This window comes from Physella acuta, unplaced genomic scaffold, assembly GCF_028476545.2.
Source record: "Physella acuta isolate Inbredline_101_S28 unplaced genomic scaffold, ASM2847654v3 ptg001062l, whole genome shotgun sequence".
Classification (NCBI taxonomy): domain Eukaryota; kingdom Metazoa; phylum Mollusca; class Gastropoda; family Physidae; genus Physella; species Physella acuta.
Genome location: NW_026732579.1, coordinates 96943 through 122117, shown reverse-complemented (window position 1 = coordinate 122117; position 25175 = coordinate 96943). Strand labels below are relative to the sequence as shown.

At 34.9% G+C, this 25175-nt stretch overlaps 1 protein-coding gene across 4 annotated transcripts in view; it reads left to right on the top strand.

Annotated features, from left to right (window-relative positions):
• The first annotated feature begins 2216 nt into the window (after window positions 1-2216).
• The window catches only part of LOC131955277 (centriolin), a 45800-nt gene continuing 22841 nt past the window's right edge, over window positions 2217-25175 (top strand). For all 4 annotated transcript variants that reach the window (XM_059319321.1, XM_059319322.1, XM_059319323.1 and 1 more), the window contains exons 1-32: window positions 2217-2556; window positions 2959-3125; window positions 3228-3363; window positions 3501-3631; window positions 4382-4654; window positions 4970-5156; window positions 5384-5469; window positions 5683-5790; window positions 5997-6128; window positions 6573-6798; window positions 7938-8107; window positions 8392-8529; window positions 8872-9025; window positions 9626-9846; window positions 10192-10368; window positions 10699-10833; window positions 11123-11245; window positions 11382-11510; window positions 12142-12228; window positions 12522-12602; window positions 12939-13097; window positions 13502-13612; window positions 13822-13969; window positions 14217-14330; window positions 15006-15244; window positions 15410-15589; window positions 18018-18150; window positions 18876-19493; window positions 19606-19741; window positions 19931-20112; window positions 20435-20605; window positions 21206-21370. In XM_059319321.1, the coding sequence (XP_059175304.1) occupies window positions 2973-3125; window positions 3228-3363; window positions 3501-3631; window positions 4382-4654; window positions 4970-5156; window positions 5384-5469; window positions 5683-5790; window positions 5997-6128; window positions 6573-6798; window positions 7938-8107; window positions 8392-8529; window positions 8872-9025; window positions 9626-9846; window positions 10192-10368; window positions 10699-10833; window positions 11123-11245; window positions 11382-11510; window positions 12142-12228; window positions 12522-12602; window positions 12939-13097; window positions 13502-13612; window positions 13822-13969; window positions 14217-14330; window positions 15006-15244; window positions 15410-15589; window positions 18018-18150; window positions 18876-19493; window positions 19606-19741; window positions 19931-20112; window positions 20435-20605; window positions 21206-21370 (5203 nt within the window). In that variant the 5' untranslated portion in view covers window positions 2217-2556; window positions 2959-2972. The remainder of the gene's footprint in view (window positions 2557-2958; window positions 3126-3227; window positions 3364-3500; window positions 3632-4381; window positions 4655-4969; window positions 5157-5383; window positions 5470-5682; window positions 5791-5996; window positions 6129-6572; window positions 6799-7937; window positions 8108-8391; window positions 8530-8871; window positions 9026-9625; window positions 9847-10191; window positions 10369-10698; window positions 10834-11122; window positions 11246-11381; window positions 11511-12141; window positions 12229-12521; window positions 12603-12938; window positions 13098-13501; window positions 13613-13821; window positions 13970-14216; window positions 14331-15005; window positions 15245-15409; window positions 15590-18017; window positions 18151-18875; window positions 19494-19605; window positions 19742-19930; window positions 20113-20434; window positions 20606-21205; window positions 21371-25175) is intronic.

Genomic DNA, 25175 nt, shown 5'->3' with positions numbered 1-25175 from the left:
CGGTCCACCATGGCCAGTCCGCGGACTGGCCGGCCAAAGGCCGAAATCAAGAGCTATTTCAGACTTTGGCTGGTCCACAATGGCCAGTCTGCGGATTGGCCGGCCAAAGGCCGAAATGAAGCAAAGTTTCGGACTTTGACCGACCTATGGGAGGCGATATTGGCCAATGCGCGGATTGGCCGGCCAATCCTAGCATTGGCCGACTTCGGGCTTTGACCGTAACATATATATATATATATATATATATGTTACGGTCAAAGCCCGAAGTGCGGCCAAAGCTAGGATTGGCCGGCCAATCCGCGGATTGGCCGGCTCTCTTGGCCAAAGCCCGAAGAACTTAGAACTAAGATCGTATTTCGTACATTGGCCGGCCAATGCGCGCACTGGCCGGGACGTACTGGCCAAAGTCCGAAGAGCTTAAACTTGACAGCGTATTTTGTACATTGGCCGGCCAATGCGCGCACTGGCTGGGATGTCCTGGCCAATGTTCTATCTAGACTAAGTTGTGATCGCATTTTCATTATTCTGGGTGCGTTTTCATTGAGAGTAACGTATTGTTTAGCTCTTGTTTGTATAGCATTCTATATGCAAGGCGACATGGATCAAAAGGGCCGTCAGACCATGAGACAGACATAGCAGATGGCTGTCAAAAGAAAAAAATGTAAATCCATGTTAGTTTCCATATATGGGCTCTCGATAAAATAGTTACTGAGGAAGATCTTGAGAACATTGAACAAGAAATAGAGGTTGCCATAAATGCAACGACATCCTCAGCTAACACATCTACTGCCGTGGCGGAACGTCCAGACCAGTTGCGTGACAATATTGTGGCCAACCGATTCTGTATAGTTTGTGAAAAACATTGTAGTGCAGCTCATTCTTTTGGATCCTGTGGCAACGATGTCCTTGCTATTTGTGGAATACCCAATGAAGCAGACGAAGGGTACGGAGGGAACATTACCTTCAGATTGTGTCACAACAAACAAGACATCATGGAACACAGATCAGCAGCTCATACTGGCTTGCAAACTCAAGGTGCTAAGATGCTTAAAACATCAAATAAAAATTTAAAGATGATGAAGTGGGTGACAATGGTGTTCTAAAACAAATATATTCTAGAAGTGAGTTTTCAATTATTCACGAAAAACTGCTCATAAAGTCGTCAGTTGGCACTGAGGAAAAATCTCTACGAACCATCGAATCTTCACAATCATTGACTGGGGGCCAAGGCTACACTCGCAGCAATTGCACAATTAAGTGCACAACAAATCGCTTCAAGTGTAAAAATAACAAGCTGCTATGTAATTCTAAATGCCATAAAAGTTCAACTCGTTGTAACAAATGATGATATTGATAGATTGAGACTATAGTACAATAAAAAATTTGAATATTTCTGTCATTTACTGTAATTAATAATCAATAAAGACTTAATTTCATGATCCTTACTGCATAAAAAGCCAAAATCTGCTCATGATCTTCTAATTAGGACTTTGGCCGGTCGTCCCTAGCCAGATGATCTTCTAATTAAAACTTTGGCCGGTACACCATGGCCAGTCCGCGAACTGGCCGGCCAAAGGCCGAAATGAAGAGCTATTTCAGACTTTGGCCGGTCCACATTGGCCAGTCTGCGGATTGGCCGGCCAAAGGCCGAAATCAAGCAAAGTTTCGGACTTTGACCTACCTATGGGAGGCGATATTGGCCAATGCGCGGATTGGCCGGCCAATCCTAGCATTGGCCGACTTCGGGCTTTGACCGTAACATATATATATATATATATATATATATATATATATATTGGGGGGGGGGGAGGGCCTGTTCATCACACAGTCACAAAATTACGGACCCCCTCCCCCCTACGAGTGTAACGTCATTTATGGACGACCCTTATACTATACAATATAATGTGTCGGCATAATTGTTTACATTATTAATAAACGACTGCTATAGTTATAATTTAATTAAATGTGTCTAACTATTTGAACAGTATATTTATTTTTTCAGGGTAAGGAGACATTTTAAAAATTGCAGTGGATTGGGGTTTTCATTTTACCTGTTGATCTAATTATAGATATATAATATATGATTGATATTCTATATGTTCGATTTCTTCCACACAAACAATTACAACAACTTGTTTTCTTCTAATTTAATTTTGCCAAAACCATCATATGCTTAGCTGGCATTTATAATCGGTAACAAGGTACTCCGCAGTAAATAATTTTGTAAACAACATGGCTGACACTGGAGTGTTTATGTCTTATTAAATTGTTGAAGTTTCGCTTACATTCATTGAAATTACAAAACCCCTTATTTTGCATAACTGCCCTTAAGACACTAAAAACGGTTTCGCTGCAGATTAATTTCTTTGATATTATTAAGCTTTCTGAATATATTAAGGCTTACATCTTAATGGTTGGAGATCTCAGATTCTGATCTGAGAACAAGTTTGTACAAGACAAAAAAAATATGAAAATATTATGGTTTCGTATTGCTTTAGACTTTAGATCTATGAGCTGCTAAAGAAAGTAACAGAAGATTCATGTTCAACATTATAGGTATGTTAACTAGGCCTGCTTTGATTTTCACAGACAATCATTATCAATTAATTAGACTTCTTATTAGACCTACAATAAACTACACAACACTACTACTACTACACTTAGTTTAAATGCAAAAAAAAAAAAAAAAAAAAAAAACAAACAACAAACAAAACAAACAAACAAAAAATTAAATTAAAGAATTTTAAAACTTGTTTCCTATCATGGCAGTAGGGTGTACAATACATTTATTTATAAAAAGTTCTCAATTAAGCTTTTTTCTTCTGATATTGACCTGATATGTATTGTCGAATTAATAATGATAATTCAAGTAAAGTATGGACCTAGTAAAATAAAATGTAGTCTAAAATAATATTTAATCAAATGGTAATCCCAAAAATCTTTTTTTTTTTTTTTCAGAGTTTTAAACAGCCATGAATCGTAAAGGAGGCAAGTCTACTCAGTCTAATCTTCCAATTGCTACTTTTTCACGTGGCAATCCTGCTAATGGAGCTGCCATATCAGATGAAGCCAACAGCACTTCTAACTTAAAATTAACAAAGTCTGCTGAAGATATTCCAAAACAAGTAATTTTTTAATGTTTGATGTGTTTATTAAGACCACTGAAAGTAATTTAACTTGCATTTGTTAAAGCAAATATAAATTGCGTTTTTTTTTTAAATTCCCAGATTGGCTCAAGTATCAGCCTTGTTGGTGGACCCAGGGGTCATGCTGGACCTACTGGTATTAGAAGAGCAGTGTCTCCTGGGGAATTTAGGCGGAGGTCGCTGCTTTCTTCTGTTCGACCTCGCTCACAAGCATCAGGTAAAATTACGCTTTCTCATATTTTCAGTAAACTTAAATTTTACTGTGTCAGATATTATTATTATTGGGTTTATGTTTTGCAATATTTAAGAGTTGAGAATTGATTTGACTCCATTGAAAAACTTTGAATTCTTCAGTACCCAGTCAACACCCAGGAGTAAGATACATTACAGAAGATTTGATTAAAAAAATAGCAAAGGAAGAGAACTTTGAACTCATTGTATCTTTGAATTTGACTCTTAGTAAAGAAGGAGGAAAAAAGATAAAAGTAAGTAAACCTTAACTATTTTGAAAACTGCTACTGGGGGAACTCAATTACATAGGAACACAGTTTAGCTTCCCCTATAACAGTAAATCCATCCACAACAGATACTCTCTACTGGCAAAGTAACAGTCATAATAGTTTTTAACAATTCTCTAACAGTTCCTCTTTATCGTCATCCTGTTGTTTTTATACTATCTTTCAAATAACTCACCAGAAAGTGTGGAAAATATACATCTACAATTCATTCTAAAAGAAGTCCAATCAGTCACTGCCAAGTGTGGTCACTCTCAATCACTGTATGCTGCTGTATTTAAACAAAACTTGGAACACATAAATAATGAGTACCTCTTTCAAACCATACAGTCTATTGGGCAGATTGAAGTAGAATCCATCTGCATACAAGTGGATAGTGTGGTTAGCACTGTGTCCAGCCATCTCTATTTTTTTTACTGGACATAAACACATGAATGGTACATCTAAAACAGCTGTTTGAAGATAATAGGATAATTTTTTATGTTATAATTTATTTCTGTCCTTAGGTTGATGCCTAGAACAAAGCACACGCATTTTTATATAATAATGAAAGCAAGAAAACCAAACTTTCTTTAATAATCTTTAGTGTTTTGCTGTTATGTATAGAATGAGAAATTAGTTATTTTTAGTTAGAATACTTTAATTTAAGAGGTTTTTTCTTGTTCAGCATTTAATATTCTTCTAATCAATATTTTATTTTATGCAATTGTTTAATTCCAGTATATTGAAAACTTGGACAGACTTAGAAAACTTCAGATATTAAATTTGAGCTACAACTTTATTGAGAAGATGGAGCGTCTTGATAAACTGCTCCGTCTTCAGGATTTGAACCTGTCACATAACATGATAACCAAAATTGAGGGCATAGAGAATCTGGGCCTACTCCAGACACTTAATCTAAATGATAATAAAATTGAACATATTCCCAAATGGTTTTCTAAAAAGTTGAAATCTCTCAGAGTTTTTAAAATTGCAAGAAATAAATTGACTTCAGTAAGTAAAATACATTACCTTAGTCATATTCAATAAGCACATTTTGTCAGCACACTAAGTTATATTGTGAAATTTGCTAAATCTTATTTAAAGAAAATTTAATTTGGTTCAAAACTCTTTTATCTTGTGCTTGAAATTTAAAAAAAAAAATTAAACTGCTAGTAGAGTTTTAATTTTCCATTCATAAATCCCATTGTAAAAAGAATTCTTTTTGTGTTTTTTTTTTAACTCAATAATTAGCTTAAGTAACATTTAATTAAACCATTTTAAAAAAATCTTAAAAATTAATTACATTTAAAAATTATTTTTTTTCAGCTGAGTGAAGTTTCTAAGTTGAAAATTTTACCAGATATAATCCAATTAGAAGTTGTTGGAAATCCTCTTTGTGATTTGTCACACAGTCGACTGTATATTATATTCCATCTTCGCTCTGTAGAAAATTTGGACAATCAGATGGTTAATGAAAAAGAAAGAAAGCAGGCCCAAGAAAGATTTGCCCTAGGTTAATTTTTGGTTGCACTATTAAATTAAAAAAAAATTCTTATGGCTGATACACAATTTTGCAATGCATATTTAATTAGGCCTTAATTAGATTTCTTTCACTGTAATTATGATTCCTATGATAAATTAAATTTAAAAGTCACTTTAATAAATGAAATAATTTATGTACATTTTAAAGTTTCAAATATCAAAGCTTTTAAAAGATAGATGAACTTTGTTTTATTACAGATGAAGTAGAGCAGTTAGAGAAAAAGTTAGAGGAAGGAGAAATGAAATATAAACTATTAGAGGATTCTCATAGCAAATCTCTGCAGGTTATAAATTATGCCATGGATTAAGATTTTATCTTTTAATTAATTTGTTTTTTTGTGCTAAGAAATGTCATTTAAAAAAAAATATATATATATATAATCTGTATGCAAAAAACTTTCTATTGTACTGTTTCCTTACACCATTTTATAACCATTGACATGATTCCCGAAATGTCTATTGTCAAATTAATTCAAATAATGTTTGATAATGTTTAGGAAAAGTCACAGCATGAATCATCCCAACATCAGCTTTTGTCTAAAGAAAAAGATCTGATGGAAAAAGTTAAAAAACTGGAGCAGGAACTAGCAGCTAAAGATGAGCTTGTACGTTTGTATTCAATTGCTGCAATTCTTTTTATGAAAGATGTCCTGTATAGGTTTATTCAACTTATCTAGTGTGACAGACTGGAATTAAAATAAACTGTTATTTATCTATTTGTTTCACCAATTTTCTATTCAACCAGAACTTGCACATTAAATCTGTTACTGCTATCACACAATAAATAAAATTAATGTCATTTTCTTTCTAGTTGAAGAAAAAAACATCAGATTTAAATAAAGCAAGTCAGAAACATTATCAACTGGAGCAGGAACTTGCTTTCCATAAAATTGACTCAAAATTTGATAGTTTAACAGATGCTCCACATTTAGCTGCAGACAGTGTAAGTCAATCTATTTTTTTTTAAAGATCCTGTAATATAGCATTATAAATACATGATTTTAAATTTATAGGTAAATACATTTATAAAACATTTCTAATTTTAGGAAGTATATTCTTTGACTTGTTGTAAGCAGTTAGGTTCCACAATATTCTTTTAGCTTTAACAGTTTGAGACTTCATACTTAAGCAATGTTCTAGGGAGTTATCTGACTTGAAAAAGTTGTTAGCTTTTTATTGTACTGGTTGAAGTCATTCAGTTTCATACATTTTTTATGTCTCTCATCCATTAGAGACACATGAACCAAGCAATAAGAAATAGCTTTAAAAAGTGTCAGCAACTTGAATCTTTACTATTTTATTTCAATAAAGTAGTTGACATTTTGTTAATTAATTATAATTTTTAAGCTATACTATAAATTAAATAAATGAAACAATTTATTAACAGCATGATGACAGTTCTGACTTACAAGAAAGCGCATACATTGGCCGTGCCAGATTTCGCATGAACCAGCATGCCCAAGAGATCAATATTGTTCCCAAAGCAAAGAAAGCTCAGCTACACAGCATTCAGCCCTCTAGTGGTGTCTTACACAGAGTCATGTCAGAACCATTGAACCAAAAAACACAGGAAGATCATGAACTGGAAAAAAAACAAATAGAGTTAAAGAAAAGTAAGATAACAATTGTAATTAATCTGTTTTCTACTTGAATGGTCAATTGTACACTCCTGAATTTCTGACTTTTTTGGGGTAACCTAGTGCTAAAAAAAGCTAAAATCTATTTATGGATTAAAAATCAAGTTCTATTTTGTGGGCACATTTTTTAGGAAAATTAAAGCCTGGAAAAATGTTTATTAGTTTTCTAATAGAGTTTATATAGTTTGGTTATAGTATTAGAGATTTTTATAAATATTTATGATTCTGATTGAAGCTTTCACGCTTGTATTAAATTATAATTTTACAGCTTTTTTACTTTCTCGTATATACGTAGTATAGAGAAAGTATTGTAATCGTGCAAAAAAAAAAAATCGAGATTTTTACAGATCTCGACGTTTTACACCTCACTGATACGGAAAAACATAATTTTGCAATCTTGTCCGTATGTCTGTGTGTGTGTGTGTCTGTCTGTGTGTGTGTCTGTCCGTGTGTAAACACGATAACTTGAGTACCGTTACAGCTAGGTTGATGAAATTTCATATATAAGTATTTTATCAAAATCGTAGATCCGTATCAACTTTTGAGCGATTTCCGATAACCGGAAGTGGTACTTTTCCTACTTTGAATTTTTTAAAAGCCTATAACTTGAGTACTATTTCAGATAGATAAATGAAATTTCACATGTAAGTAAAAGATCTAATCCTCTACCTTCTGTTAAATTTTGAGTAATTTCCGTTGACTGGAAGTAGTAATTTACGCTACTTCCGATTTCTCAAAAAACTAATGTAAATTTTAAAAGTACTAATAATATTGCGCACTATTATGCGCTTTTTTATTGGGCGTTCACTTGGTGTGCAATTAATTTGTCTACGAGATTTTATTCTATTTTTAAAACTTTAAGTATTTAAAATGGATTAAAAATCATGTCTATAGCCAGAGTTCCCATCCCCTGTTATTTTATATAAGAATATTCGAGAAAGTTTAGGGGAGATCACTCCCGGTTTATTTTAATGTTTGAGTTTGTGAAGTTAATGTACATTATTTTGTAACATGTTTATCCTTTTGTTTCAACATGTAAATGTTATAAAATTGTGCTTAAATTTAGCATTTATTTACTTTTGAGTAACCTTTATGTGTTTTTAACTCTGTTGCAGCTGAAGAAAGGCTTAGAGTTTTACAGTTGGATTTATCCAACACAGAAAAGAAGTTGTTGAATGCAACTAGTGAGTTGAAGAAGATTGCCACAGATAGGTTTACACCTGAACCTTTCAGGGAAGACAACAAATACAAAATCAGACACAGGCTTGCCAGAAAAATGCAGAGGGTAAGAAGTCAATTATAAATCATTTAGTGTTCTTTTCATACAGATACAGTAGTTTATTTGATGTTTAGTTATTTTCTGTTATAAATATAAATGACTTTTTAAATTATGAAACTCTGCTCCATTGTTTTCATACAAATTTAGGCCTAGTGTAAAAATGCCTCTTCAACACTTATGGCTCTTGATAAAATTTTACCTTTGTTTTTCCAAAAGTTGCATCTTCAGTTACTATTTGTTAAATGTATTGTTTCACATGAGATTCACACACATTTATCAAACAAAATTAGGTCAACGAACTTCGCAACTCGGCCACACAAATGGAATCAGAAATTGATAGAAAAAATGTCCAGATCACAAAAGACAAAAATGATTTGCAAAAATTAAAATTGCATCTCACAGAACTGGATCCACGTAGTCAGACTTATGTAAGTCTTCAAGTATCAATTTTGAGTCTTGTTATTAAATTCATGCTCAACAAAATTTTTTGTTTGTTAACTAACCTGAGGTTTTTGGTTTGAAAAATAAATGTTTTGCTTTAGATTTGCGTTATATGTTACTGACTCAATATGGTAAAGGCAGTCAGCCATAACACCCAATGATATTTACTTAGAATTATGTGGTCAAATTGTAACAATAAATCATCACCTATATTTACATGATAACTCTATTATTTAGTTACCTCATCTATGAGTACTCTGTAACTTGACTAGTTTAGAAACATGGCTATTAATAAATGACTTATCTGATGTGTGTTGACTTTTGTAAAGGAAACAAAAATGAAGGAAATGCATGATAAAGAAACTCAGATAAATGTAGCCAGTCAGAGACAACAAGAGCTGGAGAAAGAACTTGAAGAGGCCATAGGCAACATAGCAGCAGAGACAGCTGACATCAAGAATCTGGAGAAGCAACTCTCCACTGGTCAGTTATTCTTTGTCTCACACTTCATCAATTTCACTCAATCTTTATAAAATCTAATGTTTCTTAACATCTTGTTTTTTTTTTTTTTTTAAACTTTTACACAGAGGAGCCATTATGTATTGATATAGGAATGAACTGTCCCTTCAAATTTATTTCAACTTAATGCTCATGTATTGGCGTCTTGTTTTTCACTAGCTTTTACACTTTTACACACTGACCATAGCATTGTTTTCATAACAATTTAATCAGACCCAAACACACTGACCAATGCTATTGTTTACATAACAGTTTAATCAGAAACACGGAGTGGTCTAGCGGTAGAGAGCTGGACTACTAACCCGTTAGTCTCGAGTTCGAATCCGGGTTCAAGTCAGCAAACCGTCCCTGAGTCCACCCAACTCTGATGGGTACCTAACTCACGTTAGGGAAAGTAAAGGCGGCTGGGCATAGTGCTGACCACACTATCTCTTCATATGCCGAGGTCACAGAAACAAGTGAACTCTACTTCACTTGCCCCATAGACCGTCAGGTTTGAAAGGGAAACTTTTTTTTTTTTTTTAATCAGAAACACACTGACCAATGCTATTGTCCACTCAACAGATCAGATAGAACAGAATGAGGAACTGAGACAAGAACTTGATGACATTGTCAGTGGTCTCTCTGGGTATCTAGAGAATGTCAAAGGTCAGAGTGAGCACCACAAGCATGAGGTGGAGCGTTTGGTGGAGGAGAAGAGAGGAATGGAGGAAAAGATCCGACGCATGGAGAGTGATCTACACAAGCTTGAGACTGAGTCTAACAATGCCAGACTTATGCAGAAGGTCACCACTGTGTATTTGTTGGTCTATGATATTCTTTAATTGTACATGTTATACATACACACCATGACTTATAAAATAATTATACTACACACTTCCCATACACAACATAACTAATAAAAGAAATGTGTTAAATAAAACCTACAAGAATTATGTTACACAGTTCTCATGCACAACATGGCTAATAATTTTGATCTGTGAGGCCACCATTGATTAATGAACATTTGGTTGAACAAACTCTTGGACTGTGCTATCTAGGATTGCCATGTCTGGGCTGTGTTACTGTGTTATATTACATCACTTACACAAAAATGTGTTGACCTGATGATATTTAATGTTTGCAAACAGAGACTTACAGAGCTAGAAGATTCTCTGAGGAAAACTGAGGACCTAAACTCCACACTACAAGACCAAGTCAATCGCACTAAGTTAAATGACCCAGAATTACAAGATAAACTACAGCGGGCTGAAAATGAGGCTAAACAGTTGCGACAAACATTAATAGACACAGAGAAAAAAACTGAAGTAATGATAATTAGTTTTTAAAAAATCTTTGTCAAATTTAAACAATCTAAACAGCTACAATCATGCATGTTTAAAGGATTAAACATTTTATTGGTATTAATACCATACTAAAAATAGAAATAATAATTGTATTTTCTATTTTAAAAAGAAAATGATGCCGCAGCTCAATTCTGGTTTATCTTTAACTTCACAAATGTTTTGTAGTTATGGCCCTTGGTTTAGTGCTTTAAATAGAAAGCAGTCTTAGAGCAGTAAATCTTTGTTCTTTGACCAAAACCTCCAATCAAGTGTAGTAAAGTTATGTCTATATTTTCATCTTTTGTTCCTTAGATTGAAAAGAAGGCGATGCAGAAACAGCTGTTAATAGAGAGGGAGAGGGCGGAGAAGATGACCCAGAAAATTCAGGACGTCAACAGACAGGAGCTGGAGAGTAAAAAACTTGTCCAACAGCTAGAGGCTGCCAAGGTCAAACTCTTTCATTTTTTTCTATTCAGTTTTTTCTATTCCATTGTATATATATATATATATATATATATATATATATATATATATATATATATATATATATATATATATATATATATATATATATATATATATATATTATACTTAGTTAATGTTGCATTATGTAGGTCTATATAGTTTATTGCATGAAATGTTTATAGTAAATGATTATTCAATAGAGATTTTTTTTTTTTTTTTTTTTCTTCTTGTTATGCCTGAGTGAGTAAAAATGTGATTAAAATCTGTACAGGCCTTGAATGCTGGTCTGAGAGATCAGGTGGAAGAATATAAACAAAAACAACAAGAAGATGGATTCAAACCCAGTGATCTGAAGAAAAGGCTGAAAAAGTTTACTCATGAATTTAAAAATATGGTAATGAGACCTCAATAAATTATTTAAATAACTTTAATTGGTGTTGAAAGTTAGGAAATTTTAATATGTTTATTTCTAAAGGAATGATTTTAAAAGTTCTAAAATTTAAAAAAATCTGACTAAATTATTGTTTCAGGACCCCATCCAACCACAGAATAAAAATGATGTACTTGGTTTTGCATTTCAAGAGTTACAGAAACATGCCCAGGAGCAAATCAACACTAGCACCAAGGAAATGGAGAGCTTGAAAAAATATAAACAGAAGGTAGGAATTCTAGTTATTAAAAGACAGACAAAGATAATTCTTTAAAATCTTCTGTATGATTCTCAGATTCTTTTCCCCGTGGCCAGAGTCAACTTGAAACAGACCTCAGCGTTTCAGAAAGTTAAAGTACAATGAGTTTGTAATTGTAAATGCTACTGTAAAATAATTCAGAATGATATGGGAAGACTTTACAACAATATTTGCGACACTCAACTTATGGATGAATGGAGGTTTTCACTTAGTCTTTGGGTCATTTTAAAGCAGATATCAATGATGAAAACCATTTAGGAATCAGACCAATAGATTCAATGAAATGATAATTTTACTTTGAACTCAACCCTAAATTCTGAGAAATGTAGAACTTACTATCTGGCACATTATTTTGCTACTTTAGACCCCTACTCATTTTTGTCTCTAGTTCATGTCTAAGAATATAAAGGAACATTGATTTCACACAAAAGAGAAGACACTACATGTGTTTTATGTACATTAGATATGTTGAAGCTTGTAGTTGCTTTTATTCATGTTACTGATTTAATATTTGAAGAAAACTTGCAGTTAGCTACAACTGATTGTAATTTAAAAAGTAAGAAACAAAAAATTAAGAAACAAACAAAAAATGATTTCACAGGCAGATGCTCAGATCCAAGCTTTAAAAGAACAAATTCAGCATACAGAGGCAGCCATTCAGGCAGACAAGGATGTCAATGGCAGCAAGGTAATTGGTTGATTTCATGGTCACATGACTTCTTTTGTGATCACATTAGTTTTTTTAGTGATCACATGACTTATTTAGGGATTTATATTTGTTTAGTAGTCAAAACATTGTAAATAATTCATATGAGATAGTTTTCTTGATATTTTAAAGTAATTAGTATGCTAGTCATACTACATTATTTCAATTTTACATTTGTTTAAATGATGTTAAAAAAAGCAAATTATGAAAATAATTGGAATAAATAAAATAATCATTTTACTTTCCAATGAAAGTGATTAAAAAAATTTCCCCAGCTTGAAGAAGAAAACAAAAAGCTTCAAGATGAGTTGAAGAGACTGAAGAGAGCCCTTGACGAAGCCAAGAAAAACCAGGAAGTATGATTTGTTTACTTTTTTAAAAGTTAAAACTTTTCAAATAAAGAAAACAAATAATAGCAAATTGCAAGAAAATTTTGTTTCCTGTATTTATAACTTACCATTTTAAATATATTTAAAAAGAACATGATTCTAAACAAACTTAGTAATCACCAACAACATCTGCAACAGCCCAGGTCTACTAGTTTGATTATTAGCCCTGGTTTTAGGCCTACTTGCTTGACTGTTTTATTGACAAAGATTTTGAATTTGTTTTGTTACTTAAAACTTTGACTGCACATGTTAAAAAAAACTGGAATACAAGAGTGATGTAAGTTTGATTTTGTGTGTCACCAGGGATCCATCCCAGTGCGGATTGTTTACAGGCCTGACACAGACAGTGACAGAGCTTCTTCCATGAACTCAGATGAGAAACTTTTGTTTGATGTGCTGCAGAAAGATTTGATGGACTTGAAAAGACACATGAGGAATCATGAAAACGACTTGTCCAAAAAAGTAAATTAAGAAATTTTATGAAAACTTCTAGTCTAGATGTAAATTTAAGATTTAAAAAAAGTCAAACTTCTTACTTAGTGTTTCATTTGCTGTGTTTGATGCCATGCAATGTAAAGCATGGCTGAAATTCTATACTGTTATTGTTGAATTTAATAAAACAAATTGTATGAGGTTTGGGTTGATTACTTGCTAGCATATAAATGTTATGTATTTAACTTTACCTGGTCCAGTATAAGTAGTTTAAGTTGACTACTGAGATATTGATCTGGTGTCAGTATTGTAAGCTCTATATTGAGGATTGAAATTTTAAATAACCAATTGGCTCTCTTATGAAATTTAAAATGACATTGACTGTGCCCCTAGTTGCTCTGATGAAATATAATATGACATTTACTTTCCTCTAGTTGACAGAAGCTGAAAAAGAAGCAGCTCACTGGAGAGATGAAGCTCACCAAAAAGAAAGAGAATATGAAACTGAGATGGAGGAATACAGGCAGGCCCTTGATCTAATGAGGGTAAGTCATTAGAAATTTTTTGTCTTACTTTAAACTTTTAATTTAATCCTGCACTTCATCCAACTTTACAAATATTTTGTTCACTTTAAACATTGCTAAAAAAAAGGAAAAAAAAAATTATTTTATTTTAAACAAACTTCAATTTTCTATCATCATGAGTTGGACAACTTGCATACTTTTATTACATCTTTTGCTTTTTTAACATGCAGGAGAAACAAGAGGCCAGGATTCAAGTTATTGCCCAAGACTTAGATCAAGCGCAGTTTGTTGCTGAATCTTTGCAAAAAATGTTAGAGGACAGAGAAAGAGTTCTGAATGAGGAGTTTAGTAACGCAGATATGTCCAACCAGCTTATATGTAAGAATAACCAAGGGAGTTTCTAGGGATTATAAAATGAAAAATTTGTTTCACTAATTGTTAATAACTATGTACACTTTATATTAAAACTTAAAAGTTTATTTTTTGGTTATTATTTTTCTAAAATTTTAGCCTTTTTTTTCTTTTTGTAGATAAAGTAACTCATTTTGAATTATTACTCTAAATTTTATATTTTAAATTCGCTAATCTAATTCTGTTGGTTATGATTGTTTTTTAAAATAATTAGCTGCCCAAGAAGATGAGCTGGAAAAGCTATATGACATCCTGGACAAACAGAGGGAGGAGATAGAGAAGCTTAACCAGATGCTGGATAATTTAGCTCAGCAAGGACCAGATGGAGGTATGTAGACAATCACTGTGGAAGATTACTTGGTTCTAGTATCATTAAATATGCTTAAAATTTTAAAATCTTCTTACATATTGTTGTAAATATCTTTGGCACAGCATTAGTGCTGGTTAATTAAAATTTCTTTAAACTGAATTCAATATAGAAATTTAAAATGCAGTAAATGTTGGGCAAATTTCCCATAACAACAATATTAAAAGCAATGTCAAAATGGCATTTGTATAGTTGAAGCTTTAGTTTTTTAATGATGGTTAATGAAATGATAATAACTGGATAATTTATTATCTAAACTAAATAATTACTTGATTTAAAGTATTTGTTAAGATTTGTAATCCATTCACTTTAAAAAAGAATGACTATTAAAACATGCTTACATTTTGTTGTCTGTAATTTTCTTGATCAGTTGGTGTAGCTTTTAATGATGAGTTATGGCCCATTCAACAAAAATATTAAAACATGTATACCTATTTTTTGTTGTATATCTTGATCAGTTGGTACAGCTTTTAATGATGAGTTGTGGCGCATTCGACAAAAAGATTAAAACATGTATACCTATTTTTTTGTTGTATGTCTTGATCAGTTGGTGCAGCTTTTGATGATGAGTTGTGGCCCATTCAACAAAAAGATTAAAACATGTATACCTATTTTTTTGTTATATATCTTGATCAGTTGGTGCAGCTTTCGATGATGAGTTGTGGCGCATTCGACAAGAAGTGAACAGCCTGAAGGAGACCCTGGCCATGCAGTCTGCTTATGTCCAGGCCATGCCAAATGTTGGAGAAATGGCCACCCAGGCGGATGCTTTCTTCCAGTATGGACCAGCTGACCAGAGTCCTGGGTTTGCTGTCAGGACAGCTGGGGCTGCAGCAGGAACTCCTGTGGCTGGTCACCAGAACTACGACTCTGTTGTAAGATCTTCAGGGATTTTAGAGGGGAACATTTTTTATTGTTGAACAGTCTTAAAATATTTTATGTTAACATGAAATGGAAGAAATTATTTTAGAAAACAATGATTATATTTTTAGTTTTTAAAACAGTAGGTCAAGAAGAATAAGTTTGCTGTATTTCCCCAGCCAACTCCACCAAGTAAAGTATCAGGAAGTCAGGTGACTACTGTTGGCTCCACGACACATACCTCAGCTAACGCCAACTTTGGAACTTCATCTCGCAGCAGTCATTCTGGCAACAGGCCAGGATCTGTGCACATATCAGGGGGGAATATAGCATCAACAGTGCCTTTCAAGTCTAATCAGGTACTTTAGTTTTCATCAAATACAATCATATAGCATCAACAGTGCTTGTCAAGTCTAATCAGGTACTTAAGTTTTCATCAAATCATATAGCATCAACAGTGCCTGTCAAGTCTAATCAGGTACTTTAGTATTCATCAAGTACAATCATATAGCATCAACAGTGCCTGTCAAGTCTAATCAGGTACTTAAGTTTTCATCAAATACAATCATATAGCATCAACAGTGCCTGTCTAATCAGGTACTTAAGTTTTCATCAAATACAATCATATAGCATCAACAGTGCCTGTCTAATCAGGTACTTTAGTTTTCATCAAATACAATCATATAGCATCAACAGTGCCCCTCAAGTCTAATCAGGTACTTAAGTTTTCATCAAATATAATCATATAGCATCAACAGTGCTTGTCAAGTCTAATCAGGTACTTAAGTTTTCATCAAATCATATAGCATTAACAGTGCTTGTCAAGTCTAATCAGGTACTTTAGTTTTCATCAAATACAATCATATAGCATCAACAGTGCCTGTCAAGTCTAATCAGGTACTTTAGTTTTCATCAAATACAATCATATAGCATCAACAGTGCCTGTCTAATCAGGTACTTTAGTTTTCATCAAATACAATCATATAGCATCAACAGTGCCTGTCTAATCAGGTACTTTAGTTTTCATCAAATCATATAGCATCAACAGTGCCTGTCAAGTCTAATCAGGTACTTTAGTTTTCATCAAATACAATCATATAGCATCAACAGTGCCTGTCAAGTCTAATCAGGTACTTAAGTTTTCATCAAATCATATAGCATCAACAGTGCCTTTCAAGTCTAATCAGGTACTTTAGTTTTCATCAAATACAATCATATAGCATCAACAGTGCTTGTCAAGTCTAATCAGGTACTTAAGTTTTCATCAAATACAATCATATAGCATCAACAGTGCCTGTCTAATCAGGTACTTTAGTTTTCATCAAATACAATCATATAGCATCAACAGTGCCTGTCTAATCAGGTACTTTAGTTTTCATCAAATACAATCATATAGCATCAACAGTGCCTGTCAAGTCTAATCAGGTACTTAAGTTTTCATCAAATCATATAGCATCAACAGTGCCTGTCAAGTCTAATCAGGTACTTTAGTTTTCATCAAATACAATCATATAGCATCAACAGTGCCTGTCAAGTCTAATCAGGTACTTTAGTTTTCATCAAATACAATCATATAGCATCAACAGTGCCTGTCTAATCAGGTACTTTAGTTTTCATCAAATACAATCATATAACATCAACAGTGCCTGTCTAATCAGGTACTTAAGTTTTCATCAAGTACAATCATATAGCATCAACAGTGCTTGTCAAGTCTAATCAGGTACTTTAGTTTTCATCAAATACAATCATATAGCATCAACAGTGCCTGTCTAATCAGGTACTTTAGTTTTCATCAAATACAATCATATAGCATCAACAGTGCCTGTCTAATCAGGTACTTAAGTTTTCATCAAATACAATCATATAGCATCAACAGTGCCTGTCAAGTCTAATCAGGTACTTTAGTTTTCATCAAATACAATCATATAGCATCAACAGTGCTTGTCTAATCAGGTACTTTAGTTTTCATCAAATACAATCATATAGCATCAACAGTGCCTGTCAAGTCTAATCAGGTACTTAAGTTTTCATCAAATCATATAGCATCAACAGTGCCTGTCTAATCAGGTACTTTAGTTTTCATCAAGTACAATCATATAGCATCAACAGTGCTTGTCAAGTCTAATCAGGTACTTTAGTTTTCATCAAATACAATCATATAGCATCAACAGTGCCTGTCTAATCAGGTACTTAAGTTTTCATCAAATACAATCATATAGCATCAACAGTGCTTGTCAAGTCTAATCAGGTACTTTAGTTTTCATCAAATACAATCATATAGCATCAACAGTGCCAGTCAAGTCTAATCAGGTACTTTAGTTTTCATCAAATACAATCATATAGCATCAACAGTGCCTGTCAAGTCTAATCAGGTACTTTAGTTTTCATCAAATACAATCATATAGCATCAACAGTGCCTGTCAAGTCTAATCAGGTACTTTAGTTTTCATCAAATACAATCATATAGCATCAACAGTGCCTGTCAAGTCTAATCAGGTACTTTAGTTTTCATCAAATACAATCATATAGCATCAACAGTGCCTGTCTAATCAGGTACTTTAGTTTTCATCAAATACAATCATATAGCATCAACAGCACCCCTCAAGTCTAATCAGGTACTTTAGTTTTCATCAAATACAATCATATAGCATCAACAGTGCTTGTCAAGTCTAATCAGGTACTTAATTTTTCATCAAAATATTTAAGACAATAAACAAATTTATGATGACGGTAGTTAAGATGAAATTTCATGTTATGCACACATTAATTATTGAATGTTGGGTGCAGAGGTTAGGCCAAATGTCCGAACATCTGGGTACTGAGAGAAGAGAATCTAAAGCACCACCTGGTGGGAAATCTGCTGTCTCAAGAGCAGCAGACGGGTTGCCAAGTCAGACAACTCCAAAAACCCGTGTCCTAGGTGAGCAGGTTTTAGTAAAAACATTTACTGAACTAAACTTTATTAAAATAAAAACATTTAATGAAATAAACTTTATTAAAATAAAAACATTTACTGAAATAAACTTTATTAAAATAAAAGCATTTACTTAAATAAATTTTATTAAAACAAAAACATTTACTGAAATAAACTTTATTAAAATAAAAACATTTACTGAAATTTTTTTTATTAAAATAAAAACATTTACTAAAATAAAGTTTATTAAAATAAAAACATTTACTAAAATAAAGTTTATTAAAATAAAAACATTTAATGAAATAAAGTTTATTAAAATAAAAACATTTACTGAAATAAATTTTATTAAAATAAAAACATTTAATGAAATAAACTTTATTAAAATAAAAACATTTACTGAAACAATTTTAATTAAAATAAAAACATTTACTGAAATAAACTTTATTAAAATAAAAACATTTACTGAAAATTTTTTTATTAAAATAAAAACATTTAATGAAATAAACTTAATTAAAATAAAAACATTTACTGAAATAAACTTTATTAAAACCTGTTGTTTTTAATTTATTTAATTTGGTAATATAGATAGTTACTTTAATAATAGTTATATACATTATAAAACTGAAAATCCCAAATGCCTTTTGCATAAAATATTAAATTTGTTCTTAAAACTTCTATTTGTTTTATTCTTAGACATAACAATAAAAAAGTTGAACTTTTAAAATTTTCAGGTATAGAAACGAATGCAGCTGTTCCTCAACAAACTTATGGCCCACACAATAGGCAGAACAGCAGGGGTCAGCCATTGGCTGCTTCTTCAGCTTTTGAGCCTGTTCGCAGAGCTGAAGATTTTCATCAAACCCAGTCCTTCCCACAAGCGTCTGCACCTCACATCCCATCAGGCTCAGCCCCTCACTTACCACCAGGCTCAGCCCCTCACTTACCACCAGGCTCAGCCCATCACTTACCACCAGGCTCAGCCCCTCACTTACCACCAGGCTCAGCCCATCACATCCCACCAGGCTCAGCCCCTCACTTACCACCAGGCTCAGCCCCTCACATCCCACCAGGCTCAGCTCCTCACTTACCACCAGGCTCAGCCCCTCACTTACCACCAGGCTCAGCCCCTCACTTACCACCAGGCTCAGCCCCTCACTTACCACCAGGCTCAGCCCATCACATCCCACCAGGCTCAGCCCCTCACTTACCACCAGGCTCAGCCCCTCACATCCCACCAGGCTCAGCTCCTCACTTACCACCAGGCTCAGCTCCTCACTTACCACCAGGCTCAGCTCCTCACTTACCACCTAGAGAAGTACCTGGCCAGCTTCCGTCTTCACACCACACAGGTAAATGAACAAATATTGAATTTTTACTTTGATTAAGACAAGATTTCTCCTTATTTATTTAAAGTAAAGACCCGCTATGTATTTCAATTACAAATATGTTTTATCCATCCAGCCGTGGGTCCGTTGTCTCATGTGGACTACCCCCCTCAAGTGCCTTATGGGTTAAGTAGCCTGGGACCCAGCCAAGCAAGCCAGACTTCGAGGCCCTATGGAGTTTATAGAGACACCAACCCACAGGCTTTACCTATGTAAGTCACAGTCTACCCCCTCTCTTGGTGGACTGCTATGTTTTCTTTTTTTATTAGCAACTTTTATTAGAGAATATTTTTTAGTTTTTAAATATTTTGACACAGAATGCTTACATCTAAATGAAAAAAAACTTTCTAAAACAGAAAATATAAAAGCGCTATTAACATTGTAACACTATGATTTGGCAGGTTTTACCCAGTTGATAACCCTACAAGGCTGATGCCTTCCCAGCATGCAATGGGCCCTACATACCCTGCCAGCTCTGCCATCAGTGCTGCAGGCCAGCCTGTGGCAGGGAACCCAACAGTTGCCTTCAACCCTGTGCCTGTACAGATCTGGTATAATCCCGGCTCAGTTGATGGCTCTACAGGTAGTGTTAGAAACTAGGAGTTTACCTGAACACAGATTTTAGTTGTTGATACCTTTATACAGATCTTTTATACAGAGCCTTACACCCTCATGTAAATATACAGCTTTAAAACTCATTTAACTATACATACACTTGTTGTAGGAACAGAGCCTTACACCCTCATGTAAATATACATAAACTTTAGGAATAGAGCCTTGCAGCCTCATGTAACTATACCTAAATATGTTGTAGGAATAGTCTTACACCCTCATGTAGCTATACATAAATGTGTTGTAGGGTTAGAGCCTTAACACTCGTTTAACTATACACACACTTGTTGTAGGAATAGAGCCTTACACCCTGGGCCACCAGTCCTACCAGCCATCAGGTCCAGCTCAACTGTCCAGTTATGGACCAGGTCGGATGTACGTACCAGCTGGCACAGGTCACAGAGGTCAACATCCAGCCCGGATCTACTACCCTGCTCAACAGTCTTTCCCTATGCCAGCCCCAGGTCTGACATGTTTCAGTCCATCATTGTCTTAATGTACTGTAATTGCTTGCTAGCTACAAGTCTGTTTACTTTCCAAACAATCAACTTAAGATGGGCACATGACATAAGTTGGGTTTGAAAGATAATATCATTCTTATTCCCTTAAATTTAGAGGACTAAATGTAGCTGATAATCTCACAGAATTAAGCTACTAACTATGGCTATTATTGTTTTTTTTTTTAATATAAAGGGAACATACTATTGCTCATTTTGTGTAAATCAAGGGAAGCAACTATGGTTAATAAAATTTTTAAGTCAAGGGGGCTAAATACAGCTGTTGTTTAAATCAAGGAAACTACCTATAGCCAATTTTTAAATAATGGAACGACCTATCGCTATTATTCCAATCAAGGGATATTAACTATAGCTGATATTGTTTATAAGGGAACTAACTAGCTGATATTGTTTTAAATCAAGGGAAATAACTATATATACTATAGTTTCAGATAAGGCAGCTAACCATAGTTGACTGTTGTGTTCATATAACAAGTAAACTACACGCTGGTTGTATATTTTTGTTATGTAAATAGCTAACATCAGTCATCACATTTTTCTGTCCAGGTGGTGCACCACCCCCTCCCCCACCAGGTGGATTTGTTCATGTTTTACCTGGAGATCCAAGGTCATCAGCCATGACCCCAGTGGCCAGTGGAACACCAATCCGAGGTGGGGACCCACCCATAGCATATTATGATGGCTCTATGTTGGCACCACCCAGTCCCATACGTAAGTTTCAATGTGTTTGTTTTATACGTGAGTTACAATATGTGTTTTATATGTGAGTTACAATATGTCTGTTTTATATTGTTTAAAAAATAGTTATGTTGAACTTCATTTGTGTTGTGGGCATAAGCTCATGCTACATGCAGCTACATATAGACACTTCAAGGCAGGTTCCCCACAGCACAAAAATGACATACTCATAGCTTTAACCTCCACATTTGTTGTGACACAAGAATTACAACAATAACAAACAGTGGATTGAGTTGTTTTTTTTTCCTGATACTTCTAATGCTTTCTCAGTCACTTGGCTTGCTAACTTGATCCCCCCTCCCCCTCACCTAATGTAGAGCATATGGGCTCTGATATAATATGTGAATTATGTGTGTGTGTGTGTGTGTGCATGTGTGTATATGTATAGATTTGTATGTGTATGTATTTATACCATAACAACAGCTTTTTAAATATTCAAAATATTGAAATTGTGAAACACATATATACACATATATACACCATCACCAATAGCTATAACTTAGCCGTGAGGCAACTTTCACTTCGGAGATAGATGGGAGTAGGTTCTAACCCCCCCCCCCCCCCCCCCCCCACCAACGTCCCTACTTTTGTCGCTGGTGGCGCACAGTTTTGTATTGTTGTCCATTGTTTAAAACAAAAGAGCAATGGAGCAACCTGTGGTGTTAGACTAGCTTCAAGTGAAAAGTCGTGAGTTTTTTTAAAATGATTTTACATTCGGGAGTCTCATAGATTATGAAATGGATCTTTAATTCCCCAAACACTTGCTGATGTGCCCCCTTCTCTTCCTCCCCCTCCCCCTCCCTTACAAACCTCGACTAATATTACCAGCAAACCCTCCCGTCGGGTCAAGGGTCCTATCTGTGTTGTACCAGAGGTTAGAGCTAAACTGCTGACTGTAACAGAAATGTAGTCAATCTGCCGAGACACCGCTGGTTTTTTTTTGTCGTCGAGAAACAAAACAATATGAACTTTGACCTCCAATGTTCTTTACTTGCCTCCCGTCTGAAAAAAGATCGTATAGAGTTAGGTCTAGCTTACTTTCCGCTTAATTGTTACCCCCCCCCCCCCCCCCAATGAGTACGTTTTTAATTAAACTTAACGTAGCCTACTGCAAATTCCTGAAGAGCTTATAAGGGATTTGTGCCACATGCCCTATCTGTTCAGGCGCATGAACATGATATTGTACACTTCAATCAAACGGCCGTTGGGTTCAACTTAGCCAACATACAACAAGAATCCTGAGTTGTTAACATGATATTGTTGTATAGTTTAATTAAACGGCCGTTGGGTTCAACTTAGCCAACATACAACAAGAATCTTGTGTTGTTAACATGATATTGTTGAATAGTTCAACCAAACGGCCGTTGGGTTCAACTTAGTCAACATACAACAAGAATCTTGTGTTGTTAACATGATATTGTTGTATAGTTCAACCAAACGGCCGTTAGTGTCAACTTAACCAACATACAACAAGAATTCTGTGTTGTTAACATGATATTGTAAAGTTCAATCAATACATTATTAAATTAAATTATTAAATTAGATTTCTATATTCCTGGAGGGGGGGGGGGGGTAAGGACATGTTCCCAGGGAAGGGCGGTACCTCTGGAGAGCAGTAGTTCTTCCAGACTTTTTTCTCCGGGGGAGGGACACTGTTAAAACGATATATTTTCTATATTAATTCCATTTCGTTCTGGGGGTGGGGGGAGGGGGGGGGGGGTAGGGGCGGTAGACTTTCTTCGTGGGGCGGAGAGATGCCTGGAAGACAAACTGCTACCTCCACCCTCCGTCACATAATATCTTGTCTACAATGTGATGAAGGCCTATACCGGTGCCATATGGATCGATCATTGGTACCAAGTTTACATTCTTAAGACTATCAAGAGGAGTCAGTCGTGTGTAGAGGGGGAGGTTACCGTAAAACCTCCAGTCTATCACCATATTAATCTCCGCTAGTAAGCTATGTGTGGAAAGGTAGGTTACCGTAAAACTATATTTTCCAGCCCAAGCCAGCGAAGAAAATCCAAGTGCCCACAATTGTGTCCCATATCTCGACGTCTCCGCTCGGCTACACATAGAGCTCATTATAAACGACTCGGCCCTAATGACCGTATTGCACGGTTCAAGTGGGCACTGAACATAATATTTTTATAGCCCTGGGACGGTCGCGTCTATTCTCTCAGATTATTGCTGGAACGTTTGATCCTTTGTTGTGTACTACGTGTCACAATTCTCACCTGTAGCAGTTATATAAGGGGTTGGAGAGTGGAAGTGATACTTCATTAACATAAGGGGGCGTGCGTGTTTATGGTTTTTACAACTTTTAATATAGGGGCGTGTGTGTTTATGGTTTTTACAACTTTTAATATAGGGGCGTTGTGTTTATGGATTTTACAACTTTTAATATAGGGGCGTGTGTGTGTGTCGATAGTTTTTAAAGCTTTAATAGCTTTAACTCTACACAAACTATAAAAAAATCATTACAAACAATTTTTCATGTGTGTATGTGATTAAGATGAGTGCAGGACATTACTGACATGCTGGTCATGCCCATCTGATATTATCTCCTCTGGTCAGTTAGCACTCCTTGCCAGTTAAACCCATGTAAATTACCCCGTCAATTACCCCCCCACCCCGGTCAATTCCCCCACCCCCTGTCAAATACCCCCCCTCCCGTCAATTACCCCCGCTCCTCCCCTGTCAGTTACCCCCTTACTATAACCCATCGCTTTTTAGTAGGATATTACCCACTGTCGAGTATAAATTAATCTTAAACCTAATCCTAACGTTAACCCTAACCCTTTGGTTTAGTAGGTTTAGGTTAAGGCTAGTTTTAGTGTTTCCCATACTAAGTGTTTTAGATATTCTAGAGAGAGGGGTAATTGCAATGGGGGAAATTAATGTGGGGGTAACGCCAGGTTGGAGATGACCAGGGGTGGGTGAGGTATTTGACAGAGAATAATGTCTTTGATCCCATGTCAGCCGTGCAGTAACACTCGCTGTTGTAGACTGACCATAACACTCGCTGTTGTAGACTGACCATAACACTCGCTGTTGTAGACTGACCATAACACTCGCTGTTGTAGACTGACCATAACACTCGCTGTTGTAGACTGACCATAACACTCGCTGTTGTAGACTGACCATAACACTCGCTGTTGTAGACTGACCATAACACTCGCTGTTGTAGACTGACCATAACACTCGCTGTTGTAGATTGACCATAACACTCGCTGTTGTAGACTGACCATAACACTCGCTGTTGTAGACTGACCATAACACTCGCTGTTGTAGACTGACCATAACACTCGCTGCTGTAGACTGACCAAACATAGCACCGTGTTTTAGGTCACTATTCAACACTCAGCGGAGAGTTAGGGACTTGCAACCACACATGGTCGTTGCCATGGCAATATTCTGGCAATATTAGGCCCTATTGACTTTATCATATTGTAACAATATCATGCAGTTAGATGACACTTTAAAGATAGCACATTATCTCTTTAATCATAACGAGATGAAATATTCACATAAAAGAAACACGAAGAAAAGTATATTTGATCCTCAGGTATGCAATCAATAGCACTGTCTTAGCCTAGATCGATGTTTCGATCAGGTGATTGGAATGTGTAGGGTAGTAGCGTAGCGTAGCTGTGTCGTGTATTGTTGGGTGGTAGTAGCGCCGTGTTCGTGTGTTCAGGAATGGCGTTGGGATTTGAGACCTATGTGTATTGTTTAGTATAAACTTGAAAGTTCCTTAGATGGTGATGTGTTTAAG